This window comes from Ursus americanus, chromosome 22 (assembly GCF_024610735.1).
Source record: "Ursus americanus isolate L20-20 chromosome 22, mUrsAme1.1.p, whole genome shotgun sequence".
Taxonomy (NCBI): Eukaryota; Metazoa; Chordata; class Mammalia; order Carnivora; family Ursidae; genus Ursus; species Ursus americanus.
In genome coordinates, this window is record NC_142148.1 from 23,621,486 (window position 1) to 23,635,280 (window position 13,795).

General features: G+C 54.5%; 2 protein-coding genes across 4 annotated transcripts in view; one reads left to right on the top strand and one right to left on the bottom strand.

Annotated features, from left to right (window-relative positions):
• PIGU (phosphatidylinositol glycan anchor biosynthesis class U) overlaps positions 1–11,640 on the top strand; it is a 79,952-nt gene extending 68,312 nt beyond the window's left edge. For 2 of the 3 annotated variants that reach the window (XM_045806489.2, XM_045806507.2), the window contains one exon: positions 11,202–11,640. In XM_045806489.2, coding sequence (XP_045662445.1) covers positions 11,202–11,557 — 356 coding nt within the window. In that variant the 3' untranslated portion in view covers positions 11,558–11,640. The remainder of the gene's footprint in view (positions 1–11,201) is intronic. The other variant, XM_045806499.2, reaches the window with a different exon arrangement.
• A 197-nt stretch (positions 11,641–11,837) lies between these two features.
• Positions 11,838–13,477, bottom strand: MAP1LC3A (microtubule associated protein 1 light chain 3 alpha). Its single transcript, XM_045806527.2, has 4 exons — positions 13,268–13,477; positions 12,929–12,984; positions 12,746–12,852; positions 11,838–12,467 (listed from the first exon to the last, which is right to left on the bottom strand). The coding sequence occupies exons 1-4, from the start codon at positions 13,305–13,307 to the stop codon at positions 12,305–12,307; spliced, it is 366 nt and encodes a 121-aa protein (XP_045662483.1). The 5' UTR covers positions 13,308–13,477; the 3' UTR covers positions 11,838–12,304.
• Positions 13,478–13,795: the final 318 nt, after the last annotated feature.

Genomic DNA, 13,795 nt, shown 5'->3' on the forward strand with positions numbered 1-13,795 from the left:
CTGTTGGGTAAGTCGGAACACAAATCATGGGGCTGGGAGTAGCGGGTGAGGAGGCTGTAGGGGTCAGAGAATGAGAGGTACCAGCTAGGAGCTCCGATTTCCCCCTGACCCAGGGAAAGCCCCTCCCTGGGTGCCATAGAGCAGTGGTTCTCAGAATCGGGGCGAAGGGGATGTTGTTAAGAATGTAGATGCCCTGTTAATGTTTTAAATCCTGTAGTTAAGTTGTGACTGTCACAATTACACGGCTTTGTCCAAAAAAACAAACAAAACCAGATTCCCTGATCCCACCCCTAAGAATGTTGAGCCAATAGATATGGAAAACAGGGTCAGGAATTTGTGTTTTTAATACGTTTTCCCGGAGATTCTGCTGCAGGTGGTCCAGCAGACTTCTCTGAAGTTCCCTTAGGTCAGCTCCATCTTCCTTGGGTCCGATGAGAATCAGTTTTACCATTTACCATTTCAATTGCTGTTGGCACAGCCAAGCCTTTCCTGTGCTTGATGGACTGGATGGGAAGCCAGGCGAACTGGAGAGACTAATGATGCCAGTGAATGGTCCCCCGGGAGAGCCTTGCCTCCAAGGTTAGCTGCTGGGAAGGAAGAGGGCAGGAGTTTGGGCTTTCGCAATGAGTGATGGGTCTGGTATTTCCTGCACGGACCTTTCTGGACAATTAATGTCCAGCCCAGCTATTTATCCTGGTTTGCGAACAGCAGGAAGAGAGACAGAGGGCTCTGTAGCCTGGGGAGGACCGTGCTGGGGGGTCCGTTCTGTCACACACAAGTTTATTCATGCTGGATGCTCAGCTCCGCCCGTGTCCGACGTCAACAGGAATGTGCAGGATTCAGCCTAATACTCAAGGAAATCCAGAAGGTTGTTCCGGCCCTTCTGTCTTGCTGTAATCCCTTTAATTATCCTTTGAAAGTGATGGCTGGCATGTGAGGGCATCGGGCCGCCCTGGGCCTCTGCGGAGTTTGGCAAACGCTCCACTGAACTAGGCCTCAGCTTGTCCGGTCATGAGTGTCAGGGGTGGGTCAGGAATACAGTGGCAGTGATCACGAGGTCTTCATGGAACTTGGCAGATAACAGCTTTTTCCCCTGTGGCTTTGTGAGGGAAGGGTCTCCATCAGTGGTAGGGGAGATGCTCGCAAGTGCTCAGGGGCTGTCGAAGGCAGGAGAGACTGGACTGTTGGAGAACGGGGCTGGGGGTGGGAACGAAACGCCAGCTAGATGGAGCGTGCTAGTTAGTGGCTGAGCTGTGGGGGAAAAACCAGGCTGAGCCCTTGGCGTTGTCTTTTTACCTTTAAGTTTTAATCTCTTTTTAAAATTTACTTTTAATCAGATGAGTAATACATGCATTCATTATTGCTGGGAAAAGAAACAAAATAGAAGCATATGGAATGAGATAGGGCCACCAGGGTCCCTGTCTCTTCCCACCCCAGGGCAGATGTCATGATTGGGATCGGTGTGGGGTGCCTTTGCAGATGTTGTCTGTGCGTTTACGACCGCTGTTAGTACGCGTGCACGCGTGCCGAGCTTGTCCGTGTGTACGAAGATATGTCCTCCTACTCTGGCCACTGCTCTCGGACTTGCAGTGTTTCACCTGATGACCTCCTCTTGATACTGGTTGCAAGAGGCCGTGGGCAGGAGGGCCTTGATTGATTTGACTAGGTAGGCCTCTGCTGATGGACATCGAGGCTGTTTCTGGTTGTTCTGCTATAAATGGAAGAGCCCTGGGCATCCCTCCGCATAAGCTCGTACACACATGCCAGGGTTTTCTCAGGACGGACTCCAGGTGGTGAGATTTACTGGGTCAGAGGACATGTGCCTTGTGCATTTTGGCAGATACTGCCACGTTGCCCTTCAGACAGGTCATACCAACCTCCAGGCCTCCCAGGTCTGGCCCAAGTGCCCATCAGCTGGCAGTTTGTGCAGACATCACACACCTGTGTCCTCGGCCACCTCGGGTCTGGACTCTTGAGTCAGACAACTTTGTCAGGTCAGATGTTTTCTGGGACTGCTGGCTGTGTTTGGGCGCTGTGGTGGCTGCTGCCAGATCACTAAAGGGACATGTCACATGGGGGCACTTACTCATCAAGGCAGTCACTCAAGTCCTGTCACTGTCCCAGAGCATTGACTGAGGCAGAAGAGCGCCCCTGGGAGGGTTAGACACACCTGCCTCGGGGTTGGGAGCCACAGAGCACAAATATGAGACAGTTAGAATTTTAGTAACTATTAAGTGTCCCCTCCTTAAAAAGGCCTTCCGTGAGGTTCCCCTGCTCCACTGCCTCCATCTTAGCCCGTCTGTTTCCTTCCTAACGCTCGCCCGGTTTGTAAGTTTATATTATTGTTTCTCTCTCTGCCTCCCCCACTCGCCTGTGTGCTTCGTGTGAGCAGAGCTCGGTCTGTCCTTCCCACTGCAGGACCCCAGCTACCGGCTTTGTGCTTGGCATGCAGCAGTTGTTCAGCAGACGGTTGCCAAATGAAGGAACGGCCAGGGAGATGGCCAGGGAGAGCATGGCGTGGTTAGGGGCCCAGTGTGCAGAGTAACCACTGGAGGAATCTAACTAGTGGGAACAGAGTCACCTTTCCTATTGTGAGTGGTCCGGGAGAGCCCTGGGGAGCAAGGAGTAGCAGCTGGGCCTTCCAGACATGGAGAATAAGAGGTCTGGGAGGTGGGCAGGTGGGGGGCCACGTGGCCCCCACCGGCCGAGGTTAGTGGGTAGCAGCTCTGTCCCTAACTCCTCTCCAGCTTCTGCCAGAACCTGATCTCTGTAGCTGGGGAAGCCCCCACATGTCCTCCACTGATCAAGCCAGCCCCTGCTTCCATCTGACCTACACTCAGTGCTTCCGTTGAGATGCATGGCATTTGGGGACATGTCTTCAGTCCCATGGATGGCTTTTCTCAGCTCTTCTAGCTGGGACTATACCTTAAATTCCCCTGGTCCTCCGTCTCCCCTCCCTGGGCAAGACCGACCAGAGCTGTCCTGGGAACCAGATGAGCATGGATTTGCAGCTGGCATCCAGAGCCTGGTCTGTCACTGGTCGGTGCGGAACTGAATGTGGAGAACATCTTGACCCACAGATTTTAAGTCCTGCTCTGTTTGAGTCGGTCAGTGCCACACTCTGTTATACAACAAACTGTTGATAAATTCTTAGTTCTACTGGCAGGTAAACCAGTGACTTAGGCTCCATCCTTTCCCCTGGGGCCATTAAGTTGTTGGCAGCTTGTGGCGTGGATCATTTGTTAATTATAATTGTGCCTCCGAGTCAGTAACCAGGAAATGACAACAGTAAAACATCCATGGAGGGGTGTGTGTGTGCGAGCGTGTGCGTGTGCTCACAAGAAAGGCTGGGGAGAAGGAGGGATTGAGATAGATTGGTTGATTGAGGTCCTTTTTTACTTCCTCACTGTGTGACCTTCCCCAAGTGACTTCTCTGGGTTGCAGTTTTCTTAAAACCAGGCTTGATAACCCAGCCTGAGTGGGTGTTGAGAGGATTGGGCATGTGTGGGTCCTGTTGCCATTATTCGTATGTCGATATGAGAAGTAGCACTGGTGACTTGCTCTTCGGAGATCCAGAGCAAACCCCAGGGAACATTCAGACCAACGAACAGAAGGAAGGTGAACAAACTTCTTCCTTTTTTTTTTTTTAAACTCGTTTCTCCTGCGGAATGAAAAACAGTCCTCAAAGATTACATATAAACCAAAAGTAATATGTTGAGGGGCACCTGGGTGGCTCAGTTGGTTAAGCATCCGACTCTTGGTGTCAGCTCAGGTCTTGATCTCAGGGTGGTGAGTTCAAGCCCTGTGTGGGGCTTCATGCTGGGTGTGGAGCCTACTTAAACAAAAAAGTCATGTATCTAAATTTAGCTTATTTTAAAGAGTAAGATAAAACATCCCACTCACCCCCATTCATCTTAAAAACAGGGAACATGAGAAATCTCTTCCTAAAATTATAATGAATAGTGGCTCATGTTTACAGAGTGCCTACTAGGGGCTGGGCCCATATGATGCCTTTAATCTTCTGGATCACGTGCTTCTGTGGCCTTCTGAACCCTTCCTTGGTGTTCACGCGTCCTTGTGTGCTCCTGGAGAAGGGTTGTATTTGTGTGTGTGTTTGATTATTATTGGCATCATGATGAAAATACAACTTTTTTCCTTTTAATAAAACATCTTGGCGATCTTTCCCTGTTTGTATAGGAAGGAAGCCCCTCACCACAGTTGACGCAGCTGCTCCCCTCCTGGGGGCCCCGTAAGCTGTTTTCCTTTGTTTCCATCATAAGGAATTCACTTAGTCCTTGTGACAGCCCTTTGAAGGAGGCACTAGTACTCTCCTTGCCTGGTACCAGTGAGGAAGCGGAGGCTTGGAAGTCCCCAGGCTCTGAGGGGGGTGTTTACTCATGCTCTTCTTTCTCGCGCCCCCTTGCTAGACTGGGGGCTCCCTGAGGGCAGCCCTGGTCTATCTTGCTCACAACCGTATCCCCAGCACCAAGAACATTCAGTGACTGTTCATTGATGAGTAAGTGGAATGAGCTGGGATCTAAAACCACATTTTTATGACCAGTGATCTCATATAATCCTGTGTACCCTAACCGCCCAGTCCTAGCATCTGTTTAGGACAGAGCTGGGCCTGTGGCAAGCCCTTGGGTTCCTAGGGGGTTGGAGCCAGAGCCCCCTTCCTGTCTTCCCCTGTGGCTGTCCTTGGGAGCCCCACTCCTATTCTATGTCCGTGTCGAAAATAGATTCCCCACTGTCCAAAACAGTGTCCCAGCTGTGTCTGGAACATTCCATGAGCTGCTGCCTCCCCACCGTTGAGATGCCAGCTCTGATCCCTTCTCTTCGTAGTGCAGACCCTGTAGACCCAAGGCTGGCCTTGCTTTGGCCATTCTGCTCTCAGTCTCCAGGGAGGCCTGGAGCCCTGGGGTCTGGGCGCCAGCCTCTCGTTGGGTCCTGCTCAGAACTTGCTTATTTACTCCACACGTGAAAGCACGGTCCTGTCTCCTGGGATTACCTTCTGGTGGGTCTGGTGTGTTGTTCCGGGGAATGGGCCAGTGAGGAGGTGAATATTTGGGGACATTTGGGGCAGATCATCAGTGGTGGGGTGGTGTGTAGCCCCCATTTGTGGACAGCCAGGGCCCATTTCAGATTTCATTCCGTGGGTCTGTGTAGTCCTGGCTGCAAGATCCTGAGTCTGCATGTGGGAAGAGGTGTTCCTTCTGGCAGGAGGTGCCTGTGGCTCAGGCTGTAGCCCTTGTCCTCGTCCAGCTGCCTGCTTTTTGCCTTTTGCACTGGTGGCCTTTTGCCAGGTCTTCGTTCATTCCTTTGTCCCTCCTATCCTCCAACTTCTAGCTCGGCGCTCAGCATCCCAAGTGTGGTTCTCAGAGGCCCTTCCCTGCCTACAACCAGAGTGACAGGAAAAGCCTGAGCTAAATATAGGGAGGCAAGGCCAGCAGAAAGCCTGGGCTTTGGAGGCCCGGCCTCTGCAGTGACTCCCAGCCCCATCTGTCCTGGCTCGCTGGCCCAGGCAAGTCTCATAACTCCTTGGGCCTAATTAATTTATTTGCATATATTGGGCACTTGCTATGTGCCAAGCACTCTGCTAGCAGTGAGTGAGATCCAGCCCTGCTTCGTAGGAGCCCATGGTCTGAGGGAGAGAAAGAAAAGGAGCCAGGCAGGGCCAGGGCGGCCCGGTGGTGCTGTGAATGGGGTTAAAAAGCTGGGGAGCTCAGAGTCACAGTGGGTAAGGAAGCTTCTGTAGGGAGGCAGCCTGTACATGGGGTGCCTGAGGGCGGGTAGGAGCTAACTGGGCTCTCTGTGGTGAGACCTGTGGGGAGGAGAATGGGAGCGAGCGGGTGCGGAAGGCCGTCTTGCGGGCCTGGCGTACATCGCTGGACAGCGTGAGCCCTGTCATGCTGAGGACCGGGCTGAGCCCATGGGTTTTGGCTAAGGATGACCGTGAGCCCATTGCTGCTTGGAAAACCTCATCGCACCGGGAGGGGAAGAGGTGAAGGGTGTGAGCCGGAATCTGGAGCTGTTGAAACCTGGCGAGAGGTGATAGCAGCTTCTGTTTCCTCTGCCTAGAAGGATGGCTGTGAGGACTCCGTAAGGAGTTGGGTGGGGAAAGCTTTTGTGAATTGAAAAGTGCCACCTAGATGACAATTACCATCATCCCGATTTTCATCTTATGTTGTGACCTTCCAGACCCTGAGACGGGGGTCCAGTGATTTTCCCATTGTTTTGCGTCTTTAGAGCTAGAGGGTGGAGCTCTGTTTCTCCACCATCACCTCCCACACGTGTCCATTCAGGCCTGAGCTGGGTCACACCAAAGCCCGTCGAGCCCCACAAGTGGACCATCAGCCCCTTCTGCTCCCATATTCCGAGGTGTGAGGCAGTGCGGGCAGAGGTGCCATGCTTCGATCGCCTGTGGTGACGACCTCGTGAGCTCCCCCAAGGGTAGGTTGGCCGTCAGGGGTCAGCATCTCCAGCCTAAGCCATGCCTGCGGTGACAGCACCTGCCTCTCTGGGAAGCTGCTGCAGCCCAGGGGCCAGTGTCGGCTGAGGTTGCTGTTCTGAGCCCCCCAGCTTCTGGACACACTGAATTAACAGCCTTCGCTGGCTCCAAGGTCTCGGATACTTTTTTTGCCTTTTTCCAAAAAACCCTCGGTCTTCTAGGCTAAGTGACAGGGCTGGGACCTGGTAGTGCAGCCTCAACAGGGGTGTCAGTGTAGACCATGGGTTAGCATGGGACCATAACAGGACCCATATGTGTGGGTGCAGTCCTTTCACCCCTCCCAGAATCCTTAGAGAGGCAATGGGGGCGACGGAGCAGGACTAAGGTTCGGGCCTCAGGCAGGACTAGCATTGCAGCCTAAAGCTTGCCTTACCCGCATGTGACCCTGGGCAAGACCCTTGACCTTGGAGTTTGCTCATCTGTAAGCGGGGGTTATAAACCCTAGCCCAGAATGTTGTGAAGAGTCAGTGATATGCTTTTTTTTTTTTTAAACTGAGGTGTAGTTGACACACAATGTTTCATTGGTTTGGGGTGTACAACTTAGTGATTCGACAGCTCTGTTGTGCTGTGCTGACCACCAGGGTAGCTGCCATCTGTCCCCACGCAGTGCTGCGACAGTCGCACCGACTGTGCCCCCTGTGCTGTACCCTTCATCCCCGTGACCTGTTCATAATGGGAAGCCTGTACCCCCACTCCCCTTCATCCATTCTGCCTGCCCCTTATCCCCCTCCTGATGCTTTCTTGTTAAAGGGCCTGGCCCGGGGCAGCACCCAGAACTTGTTGGTTTCCCTTTCTCTCCGTTTTCCCAGCCTGTGGTGGAGCGTGTTAAAAAAAAAAAAAAAAAAAAGAATGAGCTGCTCTTCAGGTCTCTGAAAACAAAGAGGAACAGAGCAAGAACTAGGAGCCACTATTGTGGGTAAACTAGTTTATCACTCACTTTACAGATGTGGAAAATGCAGCTTAGGGTAGGGAAATTGACTTACATAGGGTCACACAGCCATTAATTCGCCCGTGCTATTTCTACTGCCCCTCGCCCAACTCCCACTGCCCAGAGTGGGCAGAGGGGCTCTGGGTCTCTAGCTGCTGTGTTGCCTGAACCCCAGGGCCTCTGGGAAATCCCTTCTCCTTAGCCCAAATGGAAAGCCTCAAGGTCAGAAGAGGTTGTCTCGGCCAGCCTGGTTTCCACAAGATGCCTTCTCTGTGGGGGCAGGGCACCCAGTCAGGACTAGTGACTTTGGTTCCAGACAGACCAAGCCAGCACATGGGGCTCTTTCTCCATGCCACCCTCCCCTGACACTTCATCATGAAAATTTTCAGACACAGCAAACTTGAAAGACTGAACATTGAACACCCACATACCTGCCACCTAGACTCTACCATTAACATTTTATATACTTTTGTGATCACAAATTATCCATTCCTCAATCCATCTTATTTTTAAAATATATTTCAAAGTGAAGTACAGACATCACTACATTTCCTACTAAATATCTCAGCATATATATCATTAACCGAGTTCAGTACTTACTTACATTTTTCTTATGTGAAATTTACATACAATGAAAAACACAACTCTTAACATGTACATTTTCCAAAGCTGCCTTTCAGCAACATATTTTGTGAGGTTCATTTATATTGTTGCAAATAACAGTAGTACGTTGCTTAATTTTCTTTTTTTTTAAGTTCCACACCCAGTGTGGAGCCCAGTGCAGGGCTTGAACTCACAACCCTGAGATCAAGACCTGAGCTGGTATCAGAGTTAGATGTTTAACCGACTGAGCCACCCAGGCATCCCGGTACACTGCTTTTTTTAAACAAACTTTTTTTTAAAAGATTTTATTTGAGAGAGCACAAGCTGGCGAGGTAGGGGGGGCAGAGGGAGAGGGAGAAGCAGACGCCCTGCTGAGCAGGAAGCCTGACACAGGGCTCGATCCCACAACCCCGGGATCATGACTTGGGCTGAAGGCAGATGCTTAACTGACTGAGCCACCCAGGTGCCCCTTAAATAAACTTTTAAATTACAGAATAACTTCAGTTACAGGAAGTTTCCATATGCCCCACACCAGGATCCAAGCCAGGGGACCACATTAAAGTGTCCCGTCTCTCCCATGTCCTCTGTCCACTTTCTCACTCTGTCCTAGGTCTGATGGCCTGGACAGTCTTGAGGAGCACTGGCCAGGTATCTTGTAGAGTGTCCCCACTTTGGGTTTGTCTGATGCTTTTCTCGTAAGACTGGGGTTTGGATTTTTGGAATGCTCAGGTGGTTCATGCTAGCCCCCTGATCCCGCACCCATGTTACCCTTCATCATTTGTTCAAGAAAGTGTTTGCAGGGTTTCTCCAGTGTAGAATTACTATTTTCCCTTTCCCTGCACTGTTCTTTGGAAGCGAGTTACTGCATCCGGCCCACCCTCAGGCAAGGGGTGGGGGGCACAGGCAAGAATTAAGCCCCACCTCCTGGAAGAGGGAATGTCCACATATATTATTTGGAATTATTCTGTAAGGATTCCAAAAGGAATTCTCCCTCATTTATTTATTCAGTCATTTATTGGCTGTTTTTATAATTGCTATTTTAATCAATGTAATACATATACATAATTTACATTGTTAAGGATTGTAAGGAAAAAGAATAGCTCCCTAAGGCCTTAGAGTTATTTGTTCTGGTTCCTCTAAATACCATGCGTACTCTACTATTTGTATTTCTTGATTTTTTTTCTGTTTTATATTAGATTGAACTGTATGAAATTTCCAGTATTCAACCATTTTTGATCTGCAAAAATGGCCATTTCATATGGTTCAACCTGATACCTAGTATTTTGACTTTCTAATCCTTGTGTAGCTGATGGTGTGTGTCACTGGCCTTGGTTTGTTTCATTGTCAATTGTGATTTTGTATTTGACCCTCATCAGACCTGGTTTTGAGAGTCAGCCCCCACCTGCTCAGCCACAGCTCCAGGCTCTCCATCCCCAGACCGGGCACCGTGGGCCTGGGTGAGAAAGGGGCTGCAGGATGTGAGGTCAGCCTTTGCTGCGGTAACTGCCCCCCACAGGTGGCTGTGGGGCAAGGCCTCTGGGGCTGTCTGCTCCACTCATATCCTCAGCTGCAAGTTCTCTGTCCTGTGAGACTGGGCCCCAGGTGCGTCGCCTTGCGGGGTCATGGCCACTAGGTCAGCTCTCCTGGTGTAGCCTTAGGCCAACTATTGAACCCTTTGTGCCTCAGTTTTCTCATCTGTAAGATGGAGACCATCAGCCTTCCAGATGGGCTCCTCTGATGAAGTGGCAAGACCTTGTCCTAAGGCAGCCCTGGTGTTGGTCCTCAGCTCTCCCTTCAGGCCCGTCCATGTTCTTTCTGGCCAGAGTAAGAGGCTGCCCAGGACAGGGGTCTCGGGGGAGCGGGGGAGGCAGAGGCCAAGATCCCAGACTCAGCTCAACCTCTGACCTGCTCTGTAGACCCTTGCCAGGTGCTCCCCTGCTCTGGGCTTCCATCTTCTCATCTGTGCCAACAGCTGGTTGGGGCTGATTGACTAAGAGGCCTCTACGTGGCTGAGACCTGGGGTTGTGAGCCCCTCTGCCCTCCTCCTGCCCCAGGCCCTGGGGGTCTTGGCATGTAACGGGATTGTAAGACAGTGCTTCTTCCTCTCTGGGCCTCTGTGAGGGGGATGGTAGCCTGAGCTTCTGGGGCCGTTTTGATTCTGTGGCCCATACAGGGAAAGCAGACTGAGCTGGGCGTGGATACCAGGGTGTCAGAACCCCTGGGGACCCTTTCCAGTCCAGGGAAGGAGCCACAGTCATCAGGCAGTCACACAGATGAAAGAAAAACTAATTTGGATGAATTTGTGTTATGAAATAGAGGTTAATGGGGGTCACGGCCCAATCGGGGGGGTGTGGGAGGGCTTCTGTAAGGAAGTGATCCTTCCTGAGACCTGAGGGTAAGATGTTGACTGGATGAAAGGGAAGAGAACATTCCAGGCAGAGGGAACAGCAGAGATCCTGCAGCAGGAGGAAAGAGGCCAGTGTGGCTGGAGCGGGAGAGAGGGTGAGGCGTGCACACGGGCAGGGACCAGGCGCAAAGCCTCAGGCCCCAAAGGAGTTTGATCTTCACTCTAAGAGCCCTAGAGGACTTTCCAGCGGGGAAGTAACGGGACCAGATCTGTCCTGAAAAGCAAGCTCTGGCTGCTAGGGAGAATGGACTGGGAAAGGGAGGAAGGTTGTAGGGGGCGGGAGGCTTGGGACCAGGGAGCCCAAGGAGGAGACTGCTGTTGTTTAGAGGACAGTGGCTTTGTCCAGGGTGGTAGCTGTAAGGACGAGTAGAAATGGGTGGATCTGAGTGAGTCTGGGAGATCGAACCACCAGGACTTAGCAGCCTTGTGTCCGGCAGGGGAAGTATCAGGTGATTCTGTGGCCTCAGCACCTGGAAGGAAGATGGGGGGTATGGGCTCCCAGTGGGAGAAGCAGCTTTGACAGGGGCTCAGCTGTACCGTGGAGGAGCCCATGGGCACTGAAGGGGTGAGGTGGAGGGGCCTCTGGTTGCACAGGTACCATTCTGGTGTTCAGAGACCAGAGCTGGGAGGGGGGCATAAACCCACAGGGGTGGGATGGGGCAGTACAGGCAACTTCCAAAGGGCAAGACCTTGCAGGGTCTCCCCAACACCTGCCTAGCCCCTCAGCACTGCTCACACCTTCTCTCTCCCCACAGATCCTGCTTATCTCGGATTACTTCTATGCCTTCCTGCGGCGGGAGTACTACCTCACACACGGTCTCTACTTGACGGCCAAGGACGGCACAGAGGCCATGCTCGTGCTCAAGTAGGCCTGGCTGGACACAGGGCTGCATGGACTTCAGGGGGTGGAAGGGCCGGAAGCTGGGCCCAGCCCTCTAGCCAGAGTTGCCAGCAGAGTCCTCAGGCAAATGAGGTTCGAGTCCAGGGTTATGAACCTCTGGCACCAGAGAGGAACCATGGCTGGCAGCAAGGCCTGTGGGGAGTAGCCAGGAGCACCTCGCCTTGGACGCCCCCCCCTTTTTGGCTCTGCATACCAGGGTGCTCCCCGTGATGCTGGATAGGGGAAGAAGCAGGGGAGCAGGATTTGTTAGGTTGTGGCTACTTAATAAATGTTTTTTGTTATGAGGAAATCTATCCTGGGCCCACACTGAACTGGAAAGGGTGGGCTTGGCCTCTACCACCACCCCGGTATACTACACACTGGTGTGGGTTTCCAGAATGAGCCCCAAGTCCACAGCACACAAGTCTGTTCCCTGGCGAGCTGAGACAGACTGGCATGAGACAGCCCCACCGGCAGCCCGCCCCACGCCCCAAGCAGCTGGAGGCAAAGGGCCAGGCAGGCCTGAGCAATCTTTATTCTGCAGAGGGACAATGACCACAGATCCATACACCATGTCAAGACCAGGTGAGCCAGGGGCCAGTCCTTGGGGGGGGGGGGCAGGTCCAGGCAGGGGGGGCAGCGTCTCAGGTGAGGGAGGGGCAGATGGGCAGGGGCCTAAAAAAAAGACAAATCACACGAGCAGGGGTGCTGGGGGCTGTTCCCTCCCCTCCCCCCTCCCCCATCCCAGCCAGCACCCAGGGGGGCAACCCTAACAAACAATAACTGGCCCAGGATCCACCCAGGGGCAAAGTAGGCGTGGTTGGTGCCCCCTGCTGGGGGGGGGGCAGCATCCCTGCCTGGCCCATCCTGGGCAGAGGCAGTTCAGTTCAGGAGCCAGGAGCTCCCTGGGCAGAGCCTCACAGGGTATCCCCCCATGCCCCCCCGCACTCCCAGGCCAACCCCCCCCCCTACTGGGGTTCAGAAGCCGAAGGTTTCCTGGGAAGCGTAGACCATGTAGAGGAAGCCATCATCGTCCTTCTCCTGCTCATAGATGTCCGCAATGGGTGTGGACACGCTCACCATGCTGTGCTGGTTCACCAGCAGGAAGAAGGCCTGCGTGGGGTTCAGCTGCAGGCGGCGCCTGGGGTGGGCAGAAGAGTAAGCCAACTGTGAGGGGGCCTGGCTGCTGGGTGGGTGGAGCCCTGACCCCCCCCCCACCTCTCCCCAAAAGGATTCTGGGGGGGGGGCTTCACACCCATCCCAGACCCTTCTAGAAGCCCTCACCTCTGACCTGACACTGACCCCAGTCCTGACCTTGACCTTTCCCAACCTCCCCCAGAACAGGGATTCAAGGCTCAGCTGGCAAGGGCCCCGCCCTCCCCAAAAGGACCCAAGCCCCCTCTGCTGCTGCCCACACACCGGATGATCTTGACCAACTCGCTCATGTTGACATGGTCTGGGACCAGGAACTTGGTCTTGTCCAGGACCGGCAGCTGCTTCTCACCCTTGTAGCGCTCGATGATCACCTAGGGGTGGGGCGGGGGATGCGTGAGCCGGGCGGGGCCTGGAGCCGTAGGGATGGGAGGGGGCGGCGGGACTCACCGGGATCTTGCTGGGGTGCTGGTCGCGGATCTGTTGCACCTCCTTACAGCGGTCGGCTGCGGACAGCGGGCGGGCAGTGAGGCCGAGAAAGGTCCCGCTTGCCGTTCGCCCCGCCTGTCCCCGGCCCCGCCCCCCCGAGCCCCCGCCCCCAGGGCCGTCAGGCCCCAGGGCCTGGCACCCGCCGGGCTCGGAGGCGAAGCCCCGGCCCAGGCCAGAACCTGCCTCCCCGCCCGGGGGTCCAGCCCGAGTCTGACGTCACGGGGCTGACGTCGCCTGCGGCAGTCAGGGTCAGTCGCGGCACCCCCACTCCGCGCCCGCTGACCGCCCGCCGGGCCTCACCGAAGGTCCGCCGCTGCTTGAAAGGCCGGTCCGAGGGCATCGCGCGGGCCCGGCGGGGCGCGCAGGCCGGGGCTCCGGGGCGCGCGGCTGGGGGCTCTGTCTGAGGTTCGGGGGCTCCGCGCCTCGCGCTCAAGGGCTCCGGGGCTCGAGCTGAGCCTGGCGGCGGCGGCTCGGGGAGGTAACTCACCCGGGTGACGTCAGGTCACAACATTCCTTAAAGGGGAGGCCGGCGCGCTGCTCCCATTGGGCCGACGCAAAACCCGCCCGCCCGGACCCGTGACGTCACGGCGCAGAGAGCTGGACCCCGGGCCAGCGCCGCGAAGGGGCGGGGCTCCCGGGGCGCGTCACAGTCCTGTGACGTCATGGGCTGCCGTCCCCTCTCCCCGAGGCCGGGACTGAGAGACGGCCAGGCCTGCGGGCAGTTGGGCCGGCTGACTCGCGGCTCCCGCAGCGGGAGCTCAGCATCTTTCTGTTCCCACTGGTGCTAAGTCATCCCACAGCACGCGGAGTCTTCGGTTCCTGCGATGG